Here is a 24,775-nt window from a genome sequence, read left to right on the forward strand (position 1 = left end):
GGCGCTGACTCTGCCTGCTTTCCCCGCAGAAGCGCTTCCCCCTGCTGGCGCCTGCCAGGCTCCTCTGGGAAGGAACCACACACGCTCAGCCAGCCAGCCAGGGATCCTGCAGGCGCGGCGCGGCGACTCGCCGCCCCACCGCCATCTTTTCCCCACGGCACACCAGGCAACAACTCGCGGCACACTAGTGTGCCGCAGAACAGTGGTTGAAAAACACTGTTTTAGAAGACATCTGAAGGCAACCCTGTTCAGGGAGGCTTTTAATGTTTAATAGATTACTGTGTTTTATTTTTCTGTTGGAAGCCACCCAGAGTGGCTGGGGAAACCCAGCCAGATGGGCGGGGTATAAATAATATATTATTATTATTATTATTATTATTATTATTATTATTATTATTATTATTATTATTATTATGGAGGCCAGCTCCAGTGGAGGACTTAGAGAGAATGGCTTTCTCTCCCACCACTGTTACCTGGGCTGCAGGTCCAGCCTCTGTTCACCAACCTCTGTGCTTCTTTTGGACCCGGACACAAGTGAAGGGCCTCGGGTGACGAATGCAGCACCCAGGCAGGTTCATACAGTTGGCTGCCAATCTCTGTGAACAAACCCTCATGGTCTCATGCCTAAAACTTGACATTGCAGGAGATGGGATGGTGAACTTCTCCAACTTCATGTCTGCCTTGGGGAAAACAAGCCGCGTCACTGAATTCGCAAGTAAGCACACCAGACCTTCCTGCGTAAGGTTGGGTTAAAGGTCTTTCCAGGGAGGCAAAGGATGCTTGATTCCCACCCCTTAGTTACACCAAGAGCCAAGCTATTGCCAGTAGTGGAACATCCCAGCCCCCACCCCCATAAGGATTGGCAGGGGTCGTTTTTGAAAACCAGGGCAGATGTTTTCTCCAGCACTGTGGCGGTGTGGGGGAAGACAAAGCCTTAGAAGAAACCAAGTAAAAAAATTAAGAGGCTGATGATTAATCCTCCGGGACAAACAAACGTGTTTAGATCAAAGGATGTTGGGTTTCTTGAATAATCAAAGTTGCTTTTGAGCCGGTCTAATGTCAATACTGTCTGTTTAAGAAAAACAGGTGCCGGTAATTTCTGTTTAATTGCTCATAGGCGTGGGCTCTACTCCATGTATATAAGGCTCTGTTGGAAAGCATTTTGTGTGGTAGTTGTGTGGGAGTATGGTGGGAGGTTTGGAGAGGTTGGAAGGGTTGGAATGTGGGTATGTAAAGGTGCTGGGAGAGAGCGCGTTTATCTTTAGTTTAAAGTCTCTTCCGAGTCAGTTTGTTTTTCTGTTAAAGAAAGCCAACCTTTTGTTTTTCTTCTGTATACTTTAAACCAGGCATCCCCAAACTGCGGCCCTCCAGATGTTTTGGCCTACAACTCCCATGATCCCTAGCTAACAGGACCAGTGGTCGGGGATGATGGGAATTGTAGTCCAAAACATCTGGAGGGCCGAAGTTTGGGGATGCCTGCTTTAAACGGTATACTGCTAGTCGGGTTTCATGCTAGGTTGGGAAAAATCTTTAAACTCTTGGTGGTGTATTTTAGCCAAGTCAACTTCTGTTTGCGTATTTTGTTTTTCTATAAACTCTGCGTGAAGCGTACTTTGAAGGGCCACTGGGAAACTGGGGTATATGATTTATGTTAGCACTCTTAATACCCAGTTTCCCCCAATATTATTTCACGATAAAGGAGGCCACCCAAAGAACTTCCCTTGCTGAAGGGACTGTAATTGTTCCTGAAGGTATAGTTGATGTAGGATTCTGCTGCTGACATCCCATAGTCTAGTGGGAACGTGGAGGCATGGGACCACTGACCTGAACCCTCAGTATCTGGCCCTCTTCGCAGGTGAAAAAAGCAGGATGGGGGGCTACGTCTTGTTTGCAAGGGGGCCTGCTGAATTTCCTCAAATATTTTCGGCCCATGCCGACACACTGTGCACAAGGTCATAGCTATCAACCCTCCCGTTTTTTGTGGGAAACTCCCTTATTTGTGGGAAACTCCCCGCTGCTATCCTGGATCGTTAGATATCCCGTAATTTCCCCGGATTTCAAAGGAAGCAGCTCCTCTCCCTCCCTGCTGGCCAGGGAGGCTCCACTCCCCCCCCCCCCGCAAGCAAGCAAGCAGCCAGCCACCGCCCAGTAAAATGCCTCACTCGGCAGCTGGCTGCTCGCTCACTTGCTGAGTGCTGCTGGAAATTGCCCCGAGCATGCGCAGAACCGATTTCCAGTGCCGCTCTGCCCATGTCTGGGCACTGGAAATCGCTTCTGCACATGTCCAGGCATGTGCAGAAGCGATTTCCGGTGCCCAGACATGTGGACACGGGCAGTCCAGCACCGGAAGTCTCTTCTGCGCATGTCTGGACATGCGCAGAACCGATTTCCGGTGCCGCGCCACTGGGTGAAGCTGCTGATCCCTTATTTTCCAATCCGGAAGTTGACAGCTATGCGCAAGGTTTGTTCTTGGGATAAAGTTCAGCTGAGACATCAGGTGTCCATGTCTGCAGTGTTGAAAGGCGTCATTCAAGCCATCGACAAGATTGAAGAAGGCAAGGTGGCAGTGCATGACCTCCCGGCCCTTGCGAGAGGCATGGGGGTCCACCTGTCTGACCACGATTTCAAGCAAGCTCTGAAACACGTATCTGTGGATGGTAAGTACAGGAGGAAATAGTTGTGTGGCAATGTCCCTCCCTCCCCAAGAAATAAGACACAAGACACAGCGAATTGATTTTAAGTGGGTGAACAAAGGCCACAACTTTATTGGTTTCAGATGTGGAGCGGTATTGGCTTAGGCATTGGAACCTAACCGGCTATATCCAACTGTAACCCGTGTGTTACAGTCTGGGAGAAATTAACCACCAGAAAGGAGCCCAGTGATGTACATCTACTGGGACACCTCCTGTGGCCACCGTTGGGGGGTGCTATAAGGCCCTGACCTCCATAGGCTCAGGACAAAGCTACCGCCCCCGGAACCCCTTTAACGGGATTAAATCTCCAATTTCGGGCAGAGGATGACGCAATCTGCCCCCCTTCTTCATTTATGCAAATTTCCAATGCCTAACCGCCAAACCAAGTTGTGACGAATTGCTATGAGGTAGGCGAAAAAACCAGCTTGGCTAGTCCAAGTGGAAAAAGTCCTACCAGGCCCATACTGCTGGAATACCCAGCCAGCCCTGCAGCAAGGAGGCTTTCTCTGTCTTGCAATGTCTTCTGCAACCGCACAGTCTACATCAGGGGTAGCCAAAATGGTGTTCTCCATATGTGGTTGGACTACAGCTCCCATCATCCCCCATGCCACCTGGGACCGGTGCTTCCCCCCCCCCAAATGTTTAGGGGTACTCTCATTTTGACTCAAGAAAATCACCATTTTTAAAATGGACAGAAGTACAAAGAACGTGCATTGCCTCATATGACACAGCTGACAGCTCACAGTAACTTCCACATTGGCATGAGGTTGTGTGCACAAACATCTTCCCGGCATTCATTGGTAAAACGCCACACATCCACATTCCACGCTGCTTCACACATTAGACGCTCGCTTCCATCTTGAGACTCAGGAAACAGCGTGACAGGAAATGAAGGAGGTAGTAACAACGAAACTGACCAATCACCACGCTGGATTCCAACTCCTACTTCACACATTAAATGCTCGTTTCCTTCTGAGACTCAGGAAACACCATGGCAGGAAATGAGGCCGCCATCAGGAGTAGCAACGGAACTAACGATTCACCGTGCTAGGGAAGAAACTTGAAATTTTAATTTTTTTTTAGTTTCTTCTCCTGTTAGATTCACAAAATATTTAGCAGTATGCATACCCCTGCGTCCCCCCAGAAAAAAAGCACTGCCTGGGGCTAATTAGAGTTGTAGTCCAATAACATCTGGAGGACCTTGGTCCCATTCTGCCCAGTTTTTTGTTTAGTTCTTTGGCTTGTTTCGCATCGAAAATGTGTCCAGTTTGGCCATTTTGCTTCCTTAGAACTGTTGGAAGGGACATTACAGTTCCTGCAGGAGGCAGCTGTGGCATTGCTGAAAGGTGGCCATTCCGCCTCTGCTTAAATATATCCGGCAATGGCAAGCCCATCACTCTTGAAGGCTGTTCTTCCATCAAAGTGCTTTTTACTGCTATGGCGATTCTCCTAGGGCAGGCATGGCCAAACGTGGCCCTCCAGATGTTTTGGGACTGCAACTCCCATCATCCCTAGCTAACAGGACCAGTGGTCCTTCAGATATTTGAAGGTTGCTTTCACACTCCCCTTAATCTCCTCTTCTCCAGGCTTAACCAACTCAGCTTTTTCGACCATTCCTCTTGGGATTTAGTTCCCAGGCCCCCTCATCGTCCTGGTCACCCTTCTTTGGGACAACAGTCCAATTTCTCCATGTCCTTCAACATGGCCCACACCAAAGCCCTTTCTCGCAATTCCACCCCATGACAGTCAACCGGGGAAGGAAGCATGTTATGTAGGTATTATATTCATTGTCTAATCCAGAAACTAGCTGATAAGCCAGTTGAGTCGCACCTTGCATACGTGCTACAAGACACGGATCCCCATAGAACCTTGCAGGCTGCAAAGTTTTTAACCTCAGTTCTCTCGCACAAGAGACGTTCTGGAATGCTGTTTGATTACTGAAAGTTTTTATTTATATTAATCTTAATAGAAAATATGACTCTCTTGTATATTCTTTCTCTCCCCCAATCACCGTGATGCGTTTTGTAAATGGTCTTGTGATTTTGTAATGGGTTTGTCTGGTTCTGTTATGGTCTTGTTTTGTTTTGTTTGTTTATATTGGCTTAACGGCGTAATATCTATCTATCTATCTATCTATCTATCTATCTATCTATCATCTATCTATCTATCTATCTATCTATCTATCTATCTATCTATCTTCCTATCTTCCTATCTTCATCGTCCCACCCCCTTCTCCTGTCCCCTCCTATTGGCTTAAAAAGGTAAACTTTTTAATATATACTTTCTCAATTTGATTTGTAGGTGATGGAAAGGTAGTTGTGAAAGACTTCATGAAAGCCTTTACCAGCACTTCACATTTCTCTGACCTGATAAGTAAGTAAGATTTTTCAGCTGGGGAGGGAGAGAGGATATGAGGCCCCATTGATGCTCTGTTTGAGCCAGGATATAGAATCAGAGAGTTGGAAGAGACCACAAGGGCCATCCAGTCCAACCCCCTGCCAAGCAGGAAACACCATCAAAGCATTCTTGACATATGCCTGTCAAGCCTCCGCTTAAAGACCTCCAAAGAAGGAGACTCCACCACACTCTTCATTCAATTCACCTATCTGCTAGGGTTTGCAATATTATAGTAACAATTAATTATTACTAATTTAGTGTTATTTATTAAGTAATATTATTATGATTAACTGACTGACTCATCAGCTTTGTCCACTCGATGACTTGCACAAAGTGACCTTGGGCCCAGTCCCTGTCTCTCAGCCTAACCTACCTCACAGGGTTGTTGTGAAGAGAAAAAATGGGGTGGGGAGAAATATGCACAGAACCTTGAGACTTCCTTGGAGGAAAAAGTGATATATAAATGTAATAAATAAGCAAATAATACGGTGGGCCGGCACTTAATCATTACGGTTCAGAAGGTTCCTGTGGATACAAAATATTTCAAGACTACCTGGGCGGGGGGGGGTTTGTTTTGTTTTCTTATAGAATCATAGAACTGTAGAGTTGGAAAGGACCACAAGGGTCCTCTAGTCCAACTCTCTGCAATGCAAGGATCTTTTGCCCGATGTGGGGCTCGAACACACAACCCTGAGATCAAGAGTCCCGTGCTCTACCGACTGGTTTTGTTTGAAGTAGAGCTGCATTTTCTGGCAAACGGTGTCATTTCCCCCAACAGCCTTTTTTAGATTAAAAATTACGTCTTTTGCAAGGAGAAAAAATGTTTAGGGAAGCGTTTAATGTTTGACGGACTACTGTATTTTAATATTTTGTTGGAAGCCGCCCAGAGTGGTTGGGGAAACGCAGCTAGATAGGCGGGGTATAAATAATAAACCATTATTTTTATTCTTGTTGTTGTTCAAGGCCGGCCCTACGTGTAGGCTGGGTGGCGCAGGGCACTATGGTGCCGGCCCGCCAGGAGGGCGCCGCGAGCTGCGCCCGCCCGCTGGCCGGCTGGTCCGCCGCGCAGATGCGCGCTGCACCCACCCGCCCACCGCGCTGGGAAACGGGGCGGGAGGGCGCCGGAGAGATCGCGCTGCGCCTGCCCGCCCGCCGCACAGCATGCTGCGCCCAGCCGCCCACCGCGCTGGGAAACGGGGTGGGAGGGCGCCGGAGAGATCGCGCTGTGCCTGCCCACCCGCCCACCGCGCTGGGAAACGGGGCGGGAGGGCGCCGGAGAGATTTGGCGCACCATGGCGCCAGGGGCGCTTAAGACGGCCCTGTTGTTGTTTGTTATATAACATTGCTTTGCCTCTTAGTGCTGAAGGGCATCTTGAAAGCAGTTGACACCCTTCAGGAAAGCAGAGTCTTGCTGGAAGAACTCAATCCCACCCTCAAGAGCATGGGCATTCGCTTAAGCCCACAAGAGTATGAACAGCTAATCACAAGGACATCTGCTGATAGTGAGTATCACTGAGAGAGCACACCTCTTGGGAGGGTGAGGCCTTGGTCTTGCCTTCTCAATCACCTGCTGTTGCCCGGCAATGGGAACCACAAGGTGCAGGTATGTGAGGGACATCATATACCCGTATTTTCGCTCCATAGGACGCACCTGACCATAGGACGCACCTAGTTTTTAGAGGAGGAAAACAAGGGGGGGAAATACTTTGCTTTCTTGAATTGTCCTAGGCATAGCAGCCAACTCCTAGAGGCCTAGGTACCTTTGCCCCCCCCCCAATTAAATATTTCAAGAAGCTTCTTTTGCAAAGGGGGAAAGCTCCATATTTTTTTGAGGATCAGTTCAAAGTTGTGCAGCTTTTTTGCAAATGGGAAAAGCCCTGTTGGGGGGGGGGGGAGTCAGCTCACAGTTGTGCATCTTTTTTGCAATGGGGAAAGCTCCATTTTCTTAGGATCAGCTCAAAGTTGTTGAGCTTACCTTGCAAAGGGGAAAAAAATCTTGTTTTTATGGGGTTCAACTCACAATTCTGCAGCTTCTCTAGGAAAGGAAAGGGACCCATTTCTACGGTTTCCAGACAGATAATCTAATCAGCCAGTCACATGTCACTGAGGAAACAAACAGCCTTCCTCTGCAGACAACAATTGAGGCCTGGGCAAGGGGCCTGGGCAGGCTAGGAAGGGAGCTAGCTCCCTTATCTCCCTCCCCGATCTCTTGCAATTAGCTGCTGAGCGGGTTCCTTTCAACACTCTCTTTCCCTCTTGTTAGCTTTTAGCTCTTTCTAAAAAAAAAAAAAGCACGATCTGCCTTTCGCTCCTGGGCAATTCAGCTCCAGGGACCACGCATTTGCTCCATAAGACGCACAGACATTTCCTCTTCCTTTTTAGGAGGAAAAAAGTGTGTCTTATGGAGTGAAAGATGCGGTATAGAACAGGCATCCCCAAACTTCGGCCCTCCAGATGTTTTGAACTACAATTCCCATCATCCCTGACCACTGGTCCTCTTAGCTAGGGATCATGGGAGTTGTAGGCCAAAACATCTGGAGGGCCGCAGGTTGGGGATGCCTGGTATAGAAGAAGAGATCTTTATTAGAGAAAGAGTCCAGTGGGAGCGAAGGTCCCAGGACTTGCTGTCCCATTGTTCGATGTAACCTCTTTCCCCTCTGCAGAAACTGGGAAAATTGATATTGGGCAAGTCTTGAGGAAGATATCCAAATTGCGACGCTTCACAGAAATGGAAGGTGAGGGGGAACGCACAGGTTAGGAACACACCAGTGGTGGGTGGGGAAATACGCTGTTAGAGGGGAAAACCTGTGTGGAAGATTTCTTTCAAATCCAGTGTTATGTACTGAGCTGAATCATAGAACAATAGGATCCAGAATCAGCAGTCTGATTGGTCCGCAGGAGCCACCCAATCCAACTCCAGGTGGAAGTGAATCCGCAACCTGATTGTCCTGCAGGAGCAGCCAATCAGGCGGCTGGCAGAAGTGAATCTGCAACCTGATTGGCCTGCTGGAGCAGCCAATCAGGCTGCTGGCAGAAGTCAATCCACAAACTGATTGGCCCACAGGTGTATCCAATCACGCAAAGCCCATTGTGTAAATAATGTATATAAGCAGATGGTTATTTCATCCAGCTTTTTGAAAAGAACAGATTTGGAGCCTCTTTTGTATCATGCCTCCTGCACCCCTACCACAAGGTGTCTCTTCTCTGGCTTCCAGGCCTACTGAGAGGCACAGAGTACAACACAGTTGGATGGAAAGGCTTTGCAACTGAGTGTTTAAGGAAGACTCCTCCTCTTTCTTTCTTTCGTTATTATTATTATTATTATTATTATTATTATTATTATTATTATCTATTCTCCGACCATCTGGCTGGGTTGCCCAAGCCACTCTGGGTGGCTTCCAACAAATAAAAACATAATACAGTGATACCTCAGTTTTCAAACGTCTCAGAAGTCGAACATTTCAGTTTTTGAATGGCAAAAACCCAGAAGTAACTGCTTCGGTTTTCGAAAGCTTTTCAGAAGTCAAATGTGCCACAAAATATGGAAGGTGTATGGCCAACATATAAAACGTTATTAGAAGAAAGAGAAGGGAAATTAAAATTAAAAGAGTACATTGAGATTAAAATATATTTAAGTAAGGTAAAGGTAAAGGGACCCCTGACCATTAGGTCCAGTCGTGACCGACTCTGGGGTTGCGGCGCTCATCTTGCGTTATTGGCCGAGGGAGCCAGCGTACAGCTTCCAGGTCATGTGGCCAGCATGACAAAGCCGCTTCTGGCGAACCAGAGCAGCGCATGGAAATGCCGTTTACCTTTCCACTTGGAGCGGTACCTATTTATCTACTTGCACTTTGACGTGCTTTTGAACTGCTAGGTTGGCAGGAGCTGGGACCAAGCAATGGGAGCTCACCCCATCGCAGGAATTCGAACCGCCAACCTTCTGATCAGCAAGCCCTAGGCTCTGTGGTTTAACCCACAGCGCCACCTGGGCCCCAATATTTAAGTAGTTGGCTCCAATATTTTCAAATTAATCAAAAGTTTCAAGAAGATAATAGATTAGGATTTGAAAAAGAAAATTCAAAATTAGATGAAATATTATTAGGCTCTAAAAATAAATTTATAACAAATTTATATCAATTATTATTGAAATGGGAAACCGAAGAAGAGCAAACTAAAAGTACAATGATTAAATGGGCTCAAGATCTTGGGAAACCAATTATGCTTAAAAATGGGAGAATCTGTGGCAAAGAGATATCAAATTTACACCAAATTATTATTTAAGGGAAAATATATTAAAACTGCAGTATAGATGGCATTTGACGCTAGCAAAATTGCCCAAAATTTATAAAGGAACAAATAATCAATGTTGGAGGTGCCAAAAGGAAATTGGTACGTACATCCATATGTGGTGTCAGTGCAAAGACATCAAAGGCTTTTGGGATATGATTTATAAAGAACTAAAGAAGATTTTAAAATATTCCTTTAAAAAAAATCTGGAAATATTCCTATTAGGAATGATGAAAAGTGACATCCAAGCCAAAGACATAGTAAGCTATGCAGCAGTAGCAGACAGACTCCTTGTAGCGAAAAATTGGAAAACCCCAAAAATACCAAATAAAGAAGATTGGCTACTAAAAATGATTACATATTATAATTTGGCGATAAAGTATGATGAAATTAAAGGAATAGGGGAGAAAGGGAAGGGGGAGAAAGGGAAACTATTTGTGGATTATATTAAGCAACATGTAGAAAAAGCCGATCTCTTGGCAGACGTATAAAGCAGGCTTCCCCAAACTTCGGCCCTCCAGATGTTTTGGACTACAATTCCCATCATCCCTGACCACTGGTCCTGTTAGCTAGGGATCATGGGAGTTGTAGGCCAAAACATCTGGAGGGCCGCAGTTTGGGGATGCCTGGTTTAAAGGCTCAAGTAAATAAACAAATGAGAAAAAGAGAAACAGGTCTAGAAGGGAGGTATGCAGATAAATATGGTAACTCGTAATTGTAACATAGTAGTGGTTGAGAAGGGGAGGGGAGGGGAGGGGATAAGCGGGAGGGTTAGAAAAGAAAAAGCATATACAGTGGTGCCTCGCTTAACGAATGCCCTGCTTAACGAAATTTCCGCTTAACGAAATGTTTTTTTCTACTGGAGGTTGCCTCGCTAGACGAATTCGTTTTACGATAAATTCGTCTAGCGAATTGCGGTTTCCCATAGGAATGCATTGAAATTCAATTAATGTGTTCCTATGGGCATTTTTTTTTAAAAAAAAAAAGCAATGCATTCCTATGGGATTCGCTAGATGAATTTTTCGTTATAAGAAAAGACCCGTGGAACGAATTAAATTCGTCTAGCGAGGCACCACTGTATTGGGGATTTGAGTGTATTGAAGCTATTACAAGTGTTTATTTTACTTATAGACTCAGTTTTATTTTTGTGTTTTTATTTCTGTAATTTTGTGGAAAATAAATAAAGTTTTGTTTAATAATAATAATAATAATAATAAAAGTCAAACATGCCACACGGCTTCCATATTGAGTTTTCAGTAAGTAAATGCTTCCAGAAGTAAATGCTTCGGTTTTCAAATGTTTCGGAAGTTGAATGATCTTCCGGAATGGATTACGTTCGAAAACCAAGGTACCACTGTAAAACGTAAAACATTAAAAACTTCCAGACACAGGGCTGCATTCAGATGTCTTCGGAAAGTTGTGTAGTTCTTTAATCTCCTTGACATCTGATGGGAGGGCGTTCCACCGGGCAGGTGCCACTACTGAGAAGGCCCTGTGCCTTGTTCTCTGTAACTTCACTTCTCGCAATGAGGGGACTGCCAGAACGCCCTCGGAGCTGGACCTCAGTGGCCGGGCTGAATGATGGGGGTTTAGATGCTCCTTCAGGTATACTGGGCTGAGGCTGTTTAGGGCTTTAAAGCTCAGCACCAACGTATTGAACTGTGCTTGGAAAAATACTGGGAGCCAATGTAGATCCTTTAGGACTGGTGTTATATGGTCCCAGTGGCCGCTCCCAGTCACCAATCTCGTTGGGGCATATTTTATTTTATTTCAAGCTTAAAAGTTGCATTTTGTCACTCAACAGTTATATCCAATTCTACAATACTAATGACTTCCTGCTCACCCATCATCAATGTTTATAATCACAGTATCAAAGAGTTGCATTTTATAATCCCACCATATCCAGTTTCATCCTCTTGAACAAGTTTCTTAATATGTTCGGCTATTCCCCCCCCCCCTTCAAAACCCTGCTGTGGCCTTCAAAGGTATATGGAAAATACCTTTTAAAACAGACTAGAAAGGGTCTCTGGTCCCCCTTAAAGAACTCTGAAATCATGCCTCTTATTATCGGTACCGACTGTTTTGCCATCTTTTGTTCTTCCTCCTTGTAGTTCTGAACAACGCCATCAAGACTTTTCGCCAGTTCAAGGATGAGAAAGTGAAGGTGTCGGATGTGGAGGCCTGCTTCAGAGCTATCGGGGTCCATTTAACTAAACCAGAACTAAAGCAAGCCATAGATTCTGTGTTAGTTTCCGGTGAGCATTCATTCCTGCACGTGTTACTCATTTTGCCAAGTATGTCCTGAGTTCACAGGACCCGAATCTGGGAGAGCAGGCGCGAGAACAGTTCCTTCCTCTTTCAGTACAGTCGCACCTAGGAAGTCAAACAGAATCCGTTCCGAAAGTCCGTTTGACTTCCAAAGTCCGTTTGACCTCCTGCAGCCAATCGGAAGCCGCTGAAGCCCCGTCGGACGTTCGGGTTCCAAAGAACATTTGCAAACCGGAACACTCACTTCCGGATTTGCAGCGTTCGGGAGCCTAAACATCCGAGTACCAAGGTGTTTGGGATCCAAGGTACGACTGTACTTTGAAAGCTACTTCACATGTGACATTTTTTATATGTGGCTTAAGGGTGGGGCAGAATGCAGGGCTGCAAGTTTTAACTTCGATTGATGGGTCTGCTTCTGATTGGCGGAGCTGCATGACATAAAGGCCGTCGGGTAAGTTGGTCCTCTTTGGAGGAATCATAGAATCATAGAACTGTAGAGCTGGAAGGGGACCCGAAGAGCCATCTAGACTAACCCCCTGCAATGCAGGAATCACAGCGAAGGAATCCCTGGCAGATGGCCCCCCAGCCACGGTAATCCGATAAACCTTCATAGCCCAAGCCTCTTTCCCCTTTCGTCAAAGAACAGAAGACCTGGGTCCTTCTTTCTGCCTGCTCATCCCTGGAGCTTTCCTGAAGATATAATAGCATAAGGACTCCAGGCCATCTTTAGTATCTTTATGTGAATCCGGCCATTCTCAAGGTTAGGTCCTCCGGTGTTGTTGGACTACAACTCCCATCATCCCTAGTTAGCAGGATCAGCAGTCAGGGATGGTGGGAATTGTAGATTAGCAACACCTGAGGACCTAACCTTGAGAAAGGCTGCGTTAATCTTTGTAATGAGACCCCTTGTGCTTTCCTCAACTCATGCACCTTCCCTACAAAGTTCCTGGCTCGCCAACAGGTGTCCTCTGCTCAGTAAGAGGAATTGTTAGGGATGAGAACCGGACCAGGCTCTGGCCTGAGACTGGGCTGTGTCTGCTGCTTCCTCCCTCCCTTAGCCCATCTTCCCGCTGCGATTTCCCCCTCCTCAGTGCTGGCTCTAAGGCAAGGCTGGGTGGCGCAATGCGCCAGGGCGGTGCCGCGCTGCTGTGCCCGCGGCAACCGTGCTGTGCCCGCCAGACAGCCGCGCCGGGAAACGGGGCGGGGGGCGCCAGAGGGATCTTTGTGCCAGGGCGCCAGATACGCTTAAGACGGCCCTGGCCCTCCTCTCTACGTCTGGCTGCCTCTGACTCTGAGATGGGTGGAAGGCCAGTAAGGTATTGGCCCCCGTCGCACCAAGCCACTTGTGACCTGATCATGCTTGCACCCAGTTGAGATGTTCTGGTACAATTACAGAGAACGGAAAATAAATATTAGACGCCCTTCTAGGCTTTAGAGTGAGTGATCGCTGGAAGGAGGCTAACGCAGAACTTTGACACCTACAGAGATGCAGTAGGTAGCCTCTCAGAGGGCAAGTAATTACGCCACATTTCCGTATCACGCATGGTACGCCCATCGCACCCAAGGCTGTTGTGACAAAATTAACCACCCCAGGACTCAGCTACACCTGTCAATTATATTGTTATGTATTATAAACATGTGACACCAGGTGGCGCTATACAGCAGTGATCCGTCACCAACGGGATTTTCCATTAAGAGCTTTTATAACGTGTTTTTCTGTAGTGTGTTTTTTTTTAAAAAAATCTGTATAGATCAGGGGTCAGCAACCTTTTTCAGCCGTGGGTCGGTCCACTGTCCCTCAGACCATGTGGTGGGCCGGACTATATTTTTTTGGGGGGGGGGGCGGGTGAACGAATTCCTATGCCCCACAAATAACCCAGAGATGCATTTTAAATAAAAGCACACATTCTACTTATGTAAAAACACCAGGCAGGCCCCACAAATAACCCAGAGATGCATTTTAAATAAAAGGACACATTCTACTCATGTAAAACCATGCTGATTCCTGGACCGTCCGCAGGCCAGATTGAGAAGGCGATTGGGCCGCATCCGGCCCACGGGCCTTAGATTGCCTACCCCTGGTATAGATCCAACCCCAGTGGAGGCTGATTGCGAAATGAGGCGAGAGGAGTGAGATGCAGGGACACAATCTTTAGTGGGTGGGTACTTTATGTGTTACAGTGCTTTTAGACTAGTCATAATATTCCAGAAACATTATCACCTTGTGCCTAGGGCAGCGTGATTCTCTCCATATTACAGATAAAGAGGCCGTAGAGAGACACCTAGCAAGTTCGTGGCTGAGATGGAGAGCTGTGCATTTGAACTTAGCCAGAACACTAGACTAGTTCTCATGATGCACATCTTTATGACCATGCGTTTGGGAAACCATGTTTGACGGGGAAATTCCGTCCTCAAAAAAAGGAGGTTGGTCGGGCATCTGCTGGGATTGCTTGTGATATAGGCTGTCCTCTCAGAAGATGGAGGTGGATTGTATGACACTGTTTAGTCTCTCTTAACCAGGCACCCCCAAACTCGGCCCTCCAGATGTTTTGGGACTACAATTCCCATCATCCCTAGCTAACAGGACCAGTGGTCAGGGATGATGGGAATTGTAGTCCCAAAACATCTGGAGGGAAGAGTTTGGGGATGGCTGCTCTTAACGATTCCTTAACTGCTCTGCTTCTTCTGTAGCTGATGGGACTGTGGATGTCAAGGAACTGACTGCAGCAATGAAGTCAACCAGGCGCTTTGCAAATTTTTCAGGTAAGATCTTGGGCATACACAAATGTGTGTAGAGAAGGCACATCTTAAAACGTTCGTTCTTTCATATGTGGTGGACCTGTAAAAGGGTAAAAGAGTATTGGGAAATAATGTTTAATGAATTGGGGGGGGGGAATGTTTTAAAGCACCTTTCCCCCAAAAAAGCCCAGAGTCCATTTGGTTGGGGATAATTCTGATGAAAATTCCCAAGTGTCAAAAAAGATTATTTATGTATGACTACGGAGACCCGTGTTTTGTTAACCCTAAACTGGAAAACGAGCGAGGTCCCAACCAAAGCAAAATGGCAACTTAAACTGGTGGAATATGCGCAGCTTGTGGATCCAACTTCTAGAATAAGAGGACAAGAAGAACATTTGTTTAAGGAAGATTGGGAAATGTTCATTGATTACAGGGGGGGGGCATTGTGTACATCTGAAAACATTGGCAGCATTAAGTTAAATTCAACAGTATAAATAAGTTTTGATGGAAGTAATAATGGAATTCTGAACAGTTTGGTTTATATAAAATATGCAGGGATTTGTGCTATGCAAAGAGAAGAAGGGAAGTCATTGATATTTTAAGGTTGTCTAAATGATACCGGTATGGCAGGAGGGTGCGCAGCTTCCCTCCCAAGCATCTGCGGGGATTGCTCTCCTCCCTCCACCCGCAGTGGCATGGGAGAGAGTTGCTTGCCCCCCCCCCCAAAAAAATGCTCAGCAATAATAAATGAAAATTGCTTAATTTGTAGTTAAAAATGGACCCAGTGTGAGGGGAATCGAGGAAGTCTACAATGTTAATTGAAATGTTAGAATTGATATGTTTTTCTTTTTTATGTTTTTATTCTCGTTCTGTTTTGTTTTTTGTGATTTTTTGTGATTTGTAGTGTTTGAAAATCAATAGATGTTATTTGGAAAAAACAAACAAAAATGCTCAACAACAACTCTGAGCTGCTCCCTAAAAAAAACTCAACAACTTTGGCCTGCCCCCCCCCCCCAAAAAATTGGGGGTGCTGGGCAGTTCTTTGCACCCCATATGCTAAAGACGGCCCTGCTGGGAAGAGTTGCTGTGCTCACTAGGCCTGAGCTGTTTTTGTTCCTTTGAGCTAAGAGTTAACTTGGCTGTCTCCTTGTAAGTTATTACTGACTTGACTCCGCAGCCCACCCTGACACAGGGTGGGTTTTTCCTCGGCAAGTGGGCCACAAAGGGTGTCTCCGAGCGAGAACCTTCCCTCTTAACATGACTTTTAAATGATGATGTTCTCTTCGGCAGGCGTCAAGGAGAACATCTCTGCTCTCAAGTTAATAAAAGAGCACAGTGTGGGGCAGTCGCCGGCTGCAAAGGGCACCACCAGCCGCTTTAGCCTGCGCATGACGAACAAGTTGATTGCTCAGGTACTGAAGTCGGTACGTATGACGGGTAAGTGGTCAATCGAAATGAAGTGGCTAGCCGTTGTAGATAAGCTTTGTGAGAAGATCGCCTCCCAGCAACTATCTGTTCCGGGGGTCAAGAATCTTTCTCAGCCAAGGGGCCACCTTGCCTTGTGGGCAGCCTTCTGGCAGGTTTTGTCTAGAGACAAAAGTGGGTTATACGTAGGGCTGCCTCTGAAGACGGTACGGAAACTTCAGCTAGTGCAGAATTCAGCGGACAGGTTGCTCACCAGAGCAAGACAGTTTGAGCTTATTAAACCGATCCTAGTCCAATTGACCCAGGGTGGCGCTGTGGGTTAAACCACAGAGTCTAGGGCTTGCTGATCAGAAGGTCGGCGGTTCGAATCCCTGCAATGGGGTGAGCTCCCGTTGCTTGGTCCCAGCTCCTGCCCACCTAGCAGTTCGAAAGCACATCAAAGTGCAAGTAGATAAATAGGGACCGCTCCGGCGGGAAGGTAAATGGCGTTTCCGTGCGCTGCTCTGGTTCGCCAGAAGCAGCTTTGTCATGCTGGCCACATGACCCGGAAGCTGTCTTCGGACAAACGCTGGCTCCCTTGGCCTATAGAGCGAGATGAGCGCCGCAACCCCAGAGTCGGACACGACTGGACCTGATGGTCAGGGGGCCCTTTACCTTTACCTTTACCTAATCCAATTGCACTGGCTACCAATTAGTTTCCAGGCCCAATTCAAAGTGTTGGTTTTGACTTATAAAGCCTTAAACGGCTCAGGGCCTCAATACCTCAAGGACCGCCTCTTTCCATATGAAGCTACCCGGACCCTAAGATCATCTTCCGAGGCCCTCCTTTGAGAGCCGCCTCCTCAAGAGGTCCGGAGGGTGGCAACACAAGAATGGGGCCTTCTCTGCAGTGGCTCCCCATCTGTGGAATGCTCTCCCCAGGGAGGTTCGCCTTTGTTATATACCTTGAGGCACCAGGCAAGAATGTTCCTTTTAAACCAGGCCTTTGGTTGATCTGATTTATATCCTATGCCCTTTTAAAATGTTTTTTTTGGGGGGGGTGGCAGGAGGGCTGTTGGGTTGTTGCTTTTATTTTTATTATGTATTTTGTGTTTTTATATCTTGATTTTATTCTGTGAACCACCCTGAAACTCCCAGGTATAGGGCAGTATAGAAATTCAATAAATAATCATCATAAATAATAATAAAAGTCGGTGGAGGAACAGGTGTGATTATTGACCTCTGCACGGTAGGTTTCATTTCATCCGTGCAAAAGCCGAAGGTTTCTACACATGTGCAGGGCCCTTCTAAGGGAATGTTTCCCTCTTCTTCAAGGTGACCGTCTCTGTAGCAGATCCCACTGCTTTGTTGTTTAGTCGTTTAGTCGTGTCCGACTCTTCGTGACCCCATGGACCATAGCACGCCAGGCACTCCTGTCTTCCACTGCCTCCCGCAGTTTGGTCAAACTCATGTTTGTAGCTTCGAGAACACTGTCCAACCATCTCGCCCTCTGTCGTCCCCTTCTCCTAGTGCCCTCCATCTTTCCCAACATGAAGGTCTTTTCCAAGGATTCTTCTCTTCTCATGAGGTGGCCAAAGTATTGGAGCCTCAGCTTCACGATCTGTCCTTCCAGTGAGCACTCAGGGCTGATTTCCTTAAGAATGGATAGGTTTTATCTTCTTGCAGTCCATGGGACTGTCAAGAGTCTCCTCCAGCACCATAATTCAAAAGCATCAATTCTTCGGCGATCAGCCTTCTTGATGGTCCAGCTCTCACTTCCATACATCACTACTGGGAAAACCATAGCTTTAACTATACGGACCTTTGTAGGCAAGGTGATGTCTCTGCTTTTTAAGATGCTGTCTAGGTTTGTCATTGCTTTTCTCCCAAGAAGCAGGCGTCTTTTAATTTCGGGACTGCTGTCACCATCTGCAGTGATCAAGGAGCCCAAGAAAGTAAAATCTCTCACTGCCTCCATTTCTTCCCCTTCTATTTGCCAGGAGGTGATGGGACCAGTGGCCATGATCTTGGTTTTTTTGATGTTGAGCTTCAGACCATATTTTGCGCTCTCCTCTTTCACCCTCATTAAAAGGTTCTTTAATTCCTCCTCACTTTCTGCCATCAAGGTTGTGTCATCTGCATATCTGAGGTTGTTGATATTTCTTCCGGCAATCTTAATTCCGGCTTGGGATTCATCTAGTCCGGCCTTTCGCATGATGAATTCTGCATATAAGTTAAATAAGCAGGGAGACAATATACAACCTTGTCGTACTCCTTTCCCAATTTTGAACCAATCAGTTGTTCCATATCCAGTTCTAACTGTAGCTTCTTGTCCCACATAGAGATTTCTCAGGAGACAGATGAGGTGATCAGGCACTCCCATTTCTTTAAGAACTTGCCATAGTTTGCTGTGGTCGACACAGTCAAAGGCTTTTGCATAGTCAATGAAGCAGAAGTAGACATTTTTCTGGAACTCTCTAGCTTTCTCCATAATCCAGCGTATGTTTGCTATTTGGTCTCTGGTTCCTCTGCCCCTTCAAAATCCAGCTTACACTTCTGGGAGTTCTTGGTCCACATACTGCCTAAGCCTGCCTTGTAGAATTTTAAGCATAACCTTGCTAGCGTGTGAAATGAGCGCAATTGTGCGGTAGTTGGAGCATTCTTTGGCACTGCCCTTCTTTGGAATTGGGATGTAGACTGATCTTCTCCAATCCTCTGGCCATTGCTGAGTTTTCCAAACTTGCTGGCATATTGGGTGTAGCACCTTAACAGCATCATCTTTTAAAATTTTAAATAGTTCAGCTGGAATATCATCACTTCCACTGGCCTTGTTATTAGCAATGCTTTCTAAGGCCCATTTGACTTCACTCTCCAAGATGTCTGGCTCAAGGTCAGCAACCACACTACCTGAGGTGTATGAGACCTCCATATCTTTCTGGTATAATTCCTCTGTGTATTCTTGCCACCTCTTCTTGATGTCTTCTGCTTCTGTTAGGTCCTTACCACTTTTGTCCTTTATTATGGTAATCTTTGTACGAAATGTTCCTTTCATATCTCCAATTTTCTTGAACAGATCTCTGGTTTTCCCTATTCTATTGTTTTCCTCTATTTCTTTGCAGTGCTCATTTAAGAAGACCCTCTTGTCTCTCCTTGCTATTTTTTGGAAATCTGCATTCAGTTTCCTGTATCTTTCCCTATCTCCCTTGCATTTTGCTTGCCTCCTCTCCTCCGCTATTTGTAAGGCCTCATTGGACAGCCATTTTGCTTTCTTGCATTTCCTTTTCCTTGGGATGGTTTTCGTTGCTGCCTCCTGTATAATGTTACGAGCCTCCATCCATAGTTCTTCAGGCATTCTGTCCACCAAATCTAAATCCTTAAACCTGTTCCTCACTTCCACTGTGTATTCATAAGGGATTTGATTTAGATTGTATCTTACTGGCCCAGTGGTTTTTCCTACTTTCTTCAGTTTAAGCTGGTATTTTGCTATAAGAAGCTGATGATCTGAGTTACAGTCAGCTCCAGGTCTTGTTTTTGCTGACTGTATAGAGCTTCTCCATCTTTGGCTGCAGAGAATATAATCAATCTGATTTCGATGCTGCCCATTTGGTGATATCCATGTGTAGAGTCGTCTCTTGTGTTGTTGGAAAAGAGTGTTTGTGATGACCAGCTTGTTCTCTTGACAGAACTCTATTAGCCTTTGCCCTGCTTCATTTTGAACTCCAAGGCCAAACTTGCCAGTTGTTCCTTTTATCTCTTGATTCCCTACTTTAGCATTCCAATCCCCTGTAATGAGAAGAACATCCTTCTTTGGTGTCATTTCTAGAAGGTGTTGTAAGTCTTCATAGAACTGGTCAATTTCACTTTCTTCAGCACCGGTAGTTGGTGCATAAACTTGGATTACTGTGATGTTAAAAGGTCTGCCTTGGATTCGTATCGAGATCATTCTGTCATTTTTGAGATTGCATCCCATTACAGCTTTTGCCACTCTTTTGTTGACTATGAGGGCCACTCCATTTCTTCTACGGAATTCTTGCCCACAGTAGTATATATGATAGTCACCCGAACTGAATTCACCCATTCCCTTCCATTTTAGTTCACTGATGCCCAGGATGTCAATATTTATTCTTGCCATCTCATTTTTCACCACATCCAGCTTACCAGGGTTCATGGTTCTTACATTCCAGGTTCCTATGCAATATTTTTCTTTGCAGCATCGGACTTTCCTTTCGCTTCCAGGCATATCCGCAACTGAGCGACCTTTCGGCTTTGGCCCAGCCGCTTCATCAGCTCTGAATCTACTTGTACTTGTCCTCCGCTCTTCCTCAGTAGCATGTTGGACGCCTTCCGACCTGAGGGGCTCATCTTCCAGCGTCATAACTTTTATATGCCTGTTGTCTTTGTCCATAGAGTTTTCTTGGCAGGGATACTGGAGTGGTTTGCCAATTCCTTCACCAGGTGGATCACGTTTGGTCAAAACATAACTTCTCCAAGTTATTTAAGCCCCTTCGCCACGACAAGGCAGTGATCCATGAAGGGGGATCCCACTGCTAAGTGCCCCCAATTAGACCTGTAGCAAACCCACCGTGTGGTACACCAATTAATTAAATTTCCAAATGGCCACAGGTTGTCTTTGGGATCTTTTGGAAAGGAAAACTTAGTGATTTGGAGTTTTAGGCAGAAGTTGAACAAATGAGAAAGGTTTTGTTTACAAAACAAAGTTGGTAAGACAAAGGATTAATTAGGAGGTAATATTCTTTCAGGAATCGGTTAACTTATTAATTACACTAAATATAAAAGTGTTGCAGGCATTAAAACAATCTATGGCCTTTTAAATGTATCTGTGGGGGTTTGGTGTTTGTTTTTTTGTTACGTTATATATTTCATATTTGTATACTGTAAACTGCCTGTATGTAAATTTAATGAATGATAACAGTTGTAATACAGTGGAATCTTGGTACTTGAACTTAATCCATTCTTGTAGTCCGTTCGACCCTCCAAACTGTTTGAAAACCAAGGTGCGGCTTCCAATTGGCTGCAGGAGCTTCTTGCACTCAAGCGGAAGCTGCGTCGGACATTCGGCTTCCGAAAAACGTTCGAAAACCGAAACACTTCCAGGTTTGCGGCATTCCGGAGCCGATTTGTTTGTCAACTATGCCGTTCGAGAACCAAGGTATAACTGTATTGTGTGCATCTCTTTCAAGTACAGTCATACCTCGGTTTAAGTACGCCTCGGTTTGAGTATTTTCAGTTTAAGTATTCCGCGGAACTGTCTGGAACGGATTAATCCACTTTCCATTACTTTCAGTGGGAAAGTTTGCTTCAGGTTAAGTACGCTTCAGTTTAAGTACTCCACGGACCGTCTGGAACGGATTAATCCACTTTCCATTACTTTCAATGGGAAAGTTTGCTTCAGGTTAAGTACGAACTTCCGGAACCAATTACACTCATACCTCAGGTTAAGTATGCTTCAGGTTGAGTACTCCGCAGACCCGCCTGGAACAGATTAATCCACTTTCCATTACTTTCAATGGGAAAGTTCACTTCAGTTTAAGTACGCTTCAGTTTAAGTACTCCACGGACCGTCTGGAACGGATTAATCTACTTTCCATTACTTTCAATGGGAAAGTTTGCTTCAGGTTAAGTACACTTCAGGTTAAGTACGGACTTCCGGAACCAATTGTGTTTGTAAACTGAGGTACCACTGTATTGCAGAGCCTCCATCTGTTTTGCCTCTTTTTTTAGGGCAATTATGGATTATTATTATTATTATTATTATTATTCTGGCAACGTTTTCAACCGATCCCCTTCTTCCCACCATTGTAACTTGCAGAAGCTGGGCAGCCACATTTCATTAATTTCTTGAGGGTTTTGACGAGGAATGATCAAATCAGAACAGCGGCAGGTAAGAACGTTGTCACAAGTGGTCGTTTAATGCACGTGGCACAGTGGCGGGTCATGGAGCCTGGGCCCGCAATACCGCTTGCCACCAATGGTGGGCGACATTGCAGCACAGCGGCATCGCACTGCTCCCGCAGAGTCTCTTGCTGGGTTCCAAGACAAGGGGAAGCGTAGTACCCTCTCCAGCTGGCCAGGGAACATTTGAGTTGGCCAATAGCGGCCGGACCAACGGGTGGGCACTGGGGGGGGGGAGCCTAACTGGTTCCCTCAAGGACTTCACTCAGGTCTGTTCCCAGAGTAAAGAGTGCCAGCCTCATACCTGGCACTTTGGACTTGCTGGATCTTCCACCTACCCTCTTTATAGTTAGACTGGCTCCTGCCCATCACTGGGTGGTGTTTGTTTTCTGACCTTGCTATGGGTGGTGGTGGTGATGATGATGATCAAAATTTTATTCTTTATACCTGCCCATCTGGCTGGGATTCCCCAGCCACTCTGGGTGGCTCCCAACAGAATATTAAAAACACAATAAAACATCAAACATTAAAAACTTCCCTAAACATTGCTGCCTTCAAGCAGCTTCTAAAAGTCAGAAGCTTCTAAAAGTCATAGTTGTTTATTTCCTTGACATTGGATGGGAGGGGCACCACTACCCAGAAGGCCTTCTGCCTGGTTCCCTGTAACATCACTTCTCGCACCGAGGGAACCGCTAGAAGGCCCTCCGAGCTGGACCTCAAGCGTCCGGGCTGAGCGATGGGGGCGGATTACAATCGGTTGCAGTATTTGGGGCCAGGAAGGGATTTGTCCTTCAGGTCTGTTCACATCATCCCTGACCATCAATGAAGTTGGAGGACCGTAGGCTGGGTTACACTAACTGTCATGGCTCCCACCCAGAGGCTTATGGGTGTTGTGTGTGGAAAAGAGTGCTGGGGAATTATTTGGCATCAAATATATTCACCAGACAAGAGTTCCTTGCTGTGTTCAGGACCCAGGGCTGTTGGGAAGGAGATGGCTATTGGACCTAAAGCCACTTCAAGCTATCATCAGCTAGCATTGTGGTGTAGATTGATGCCAGGCATCCCCAAACTTCGGCCCTCCAGATGTTTTTGACTACAATTCCCATCATCCCTGACCACTGGTCCTGTTGGCTAAGGATCATGGGGGTTGTAGTCCAAAACATCTGGAGGGCCACAGTTTGAGGATGTCTGATCTATGCCCTGTAGATATAGCTTTGTCACCTAGCTTAGCTTGCCCTCTGGATTGCTGCCTGGCCAATCTCTTCCCTTCCCTTCCTCTTGAACCCTGCAGCCTTGACGGATGGTTTTGAATCCCTTGAGAAGATGGAAAATGGGAAGATAGGCATGGAAGGGTTGCAGATGGTCCTGAACAGCTTCAACATCTTCTTGTCCACAAAAGATGCCTCTGATGCGTTGGCCCTTTGCAATATTGATGGTAAGTACCTTTTGTGGCCAGTGGGGGTGTTTGTGAGGTGAGTCTGGCTTGGAAAGGCCCTATACAGTACTGTAATTCAATTAAATCGCAAAAGGGGCCATCCCATTGCTCCTAGAGCAGGCACGTCCAACAGGTAGATCGTGATCTACTGGTAGATCACTGGACGTCTGTGGTAGATCACTGGTAGATCACTGGCTACCCCCCCCCCCAAAGAAGCAGAACAACTTTGGCTCCCGTAAAAAAAGCTCAACATTTTTGCCCTGCACCCCCCAAAAATGTGGCTTTCCTCCTCCCTAAAAGAAACTCAACAACTTCGACATGAACCCCAAAAAAACAGTGCTTTCCTTTCTAAAAAACCCTCAACAATCTTGACCTGAACCCCCCAAAAGGGGGTAGATCACTGGTAGATCACTGCTAGTTTTTAACTCTGTGAGTAGATCGCAGTCTCTTGGGAGGTGGCCACTACTGTCCTAGAGCAACCATCTTTTTGTCTTGTGTTATGGAGAGTACACTAGTGCCATTAAGAAAGACATGCAAATAGCCACTCGCCTGGTTGTTTATGGCAAATAGGAATTGCCTCCAGGAGAGTGGACAAGGAATATTTTGTAAATTTCACCCCCCCCCCACTTTCAGGCAAAAATACAGTGAATCTGAAGGACTTCTTCAAAGGAACTACCTATACTGCCACTTTTATTACTCATCCAGGTAAGCAAAGACAAGTCTGAAAATAGCAAATCTGCCTTTGAAGACTCACAGGTGCAAGGTGCTAAGATTGTGGTTGGTTTTCTCTTTATTTTTTTAAAAATTAAAAGTTTAACACTTAAAACGCTCAGAGAAATATATGTACCTATTTCAGTAAGAATGTCCTTAGTTACAGGACTTTGGCTATGGCTTTCTTTCATTTTTCAAGTTTTTTTATTAAACATTTTCTTGTGTTACGAAACAAACAAATGAATGAATGGGGGGGGAGTACCATACATGTCTTCTCCGCTTTCAATTCATGGAGTCTTTTTCACAGTTCATTTACCTGTAGTGTGAGACACTTCTGCCATAGACATCTTGCGCAAAATCTGAGGCTAGGTGCCTCAACGCGCCAAGCCCTACCCAGAAAGAATTTGCTAACATCACAAAAATAAAACACTGCCACACCAACATTAGATATCATGGGGTACAAATAAAATAACTAGAAACCTTAACAAACTATATCTTCAAAACTACTCCCACCCACCCCCCCTCTGGCTGAAAATCAACAAAGACCTAAAGAGATGGTGTAAAACAGGCATCCCCAAACTGCGGCCCTCCAGATGTTTGGGCCTACAACTCCCATGATCCCTAGCTAACAGGACCAGTGGCCAGGGATGATGGGAATTGTAGTGCAAAACACCTGGAGGGCCGAAGTTTGGGGATGCCTGGTGTAAAACTAACTTCGCCATGATTAAAATGAGAATACTCCCAAAGCTAACCTACCTATTCCAAAGCCTTCCCAACTGGATTCCCCCAACCCAGCTCCATAAACAGCAGGGAAAACAACAACACTCATTTATCTTCTCACAGAAAAAAAACAAACCCAAGTTGGCTATGACTTTCTGTGATTGGTTTTCTGAAAAGAAAAGAGGAAAAAATCGAAAGATTTTGTGGT

General features: G+C 45.9%; 1 protein-coding gene across 1 annotated transcript in view; it reads left to right on the forward strand.

The window, feature by feature from the left end:
- LOC118094582 (uncharacterized) overlaps positions 1–24,775 on the forward strand; it is an 86,894-nt gene that overhangs the window by 32,226 nt on the left and 29,893 nt on the right. Inside the window, exons 12-22 of the mRNA XM_060282078.1 lie at positions 644–715; positions 2,514–2,657; positions 4,995–5,066; positions 6,449–6,592; positions 7,754–7,825; positions 11,489–11,632; positions 14,337–14,408; positions 15,675–15,821; positions 21,619–21,690; positions 22,993–23,136; positions 23,770–23,841. Of these exons, the coding sequence (XP_060138061.1) occupies positions 644–715; positions 2,514–2,657; positions 4,995–5,066; positions 6,449–6,592; positions 7,754–7,825; positions 11,489–11,632; positions 14,337–14,408; positions 15,675–15,821; positions 21,619–21,690; positions 22,993–23,136; positions 23,770–23,841 (1,155 nt within the window). The remainder of the gene's footprint in view (positions 1–643; positions 716–2,513; positions 2,658–4,994; positions 5,067–6,448; positions 6,593–7,753; positions 7,826–11,488; positions 11,633–14,336; positions 14,409–15,674; positions 15,822–21,618; positions 21,691–22,992; positions 23,137–23,769; positions 23,842–24,775) is intronic.

The sequence above is a fragment of the Zootoca vivipara genome, chromosome 13 (assembly GCF_963506605.1).
Source record: "Zootoca vivipara chromosome 13, rZooViv1.1, whole genome shotgun sequence".
In the NCBI taxonomy this organism is placed as follows: domain Eukaryota; kingdom Metazoa; phylum Chordata; class Lepidosauria; order Squamata; family Lacertidae; genus Zootoca; species Zootoca vivipara.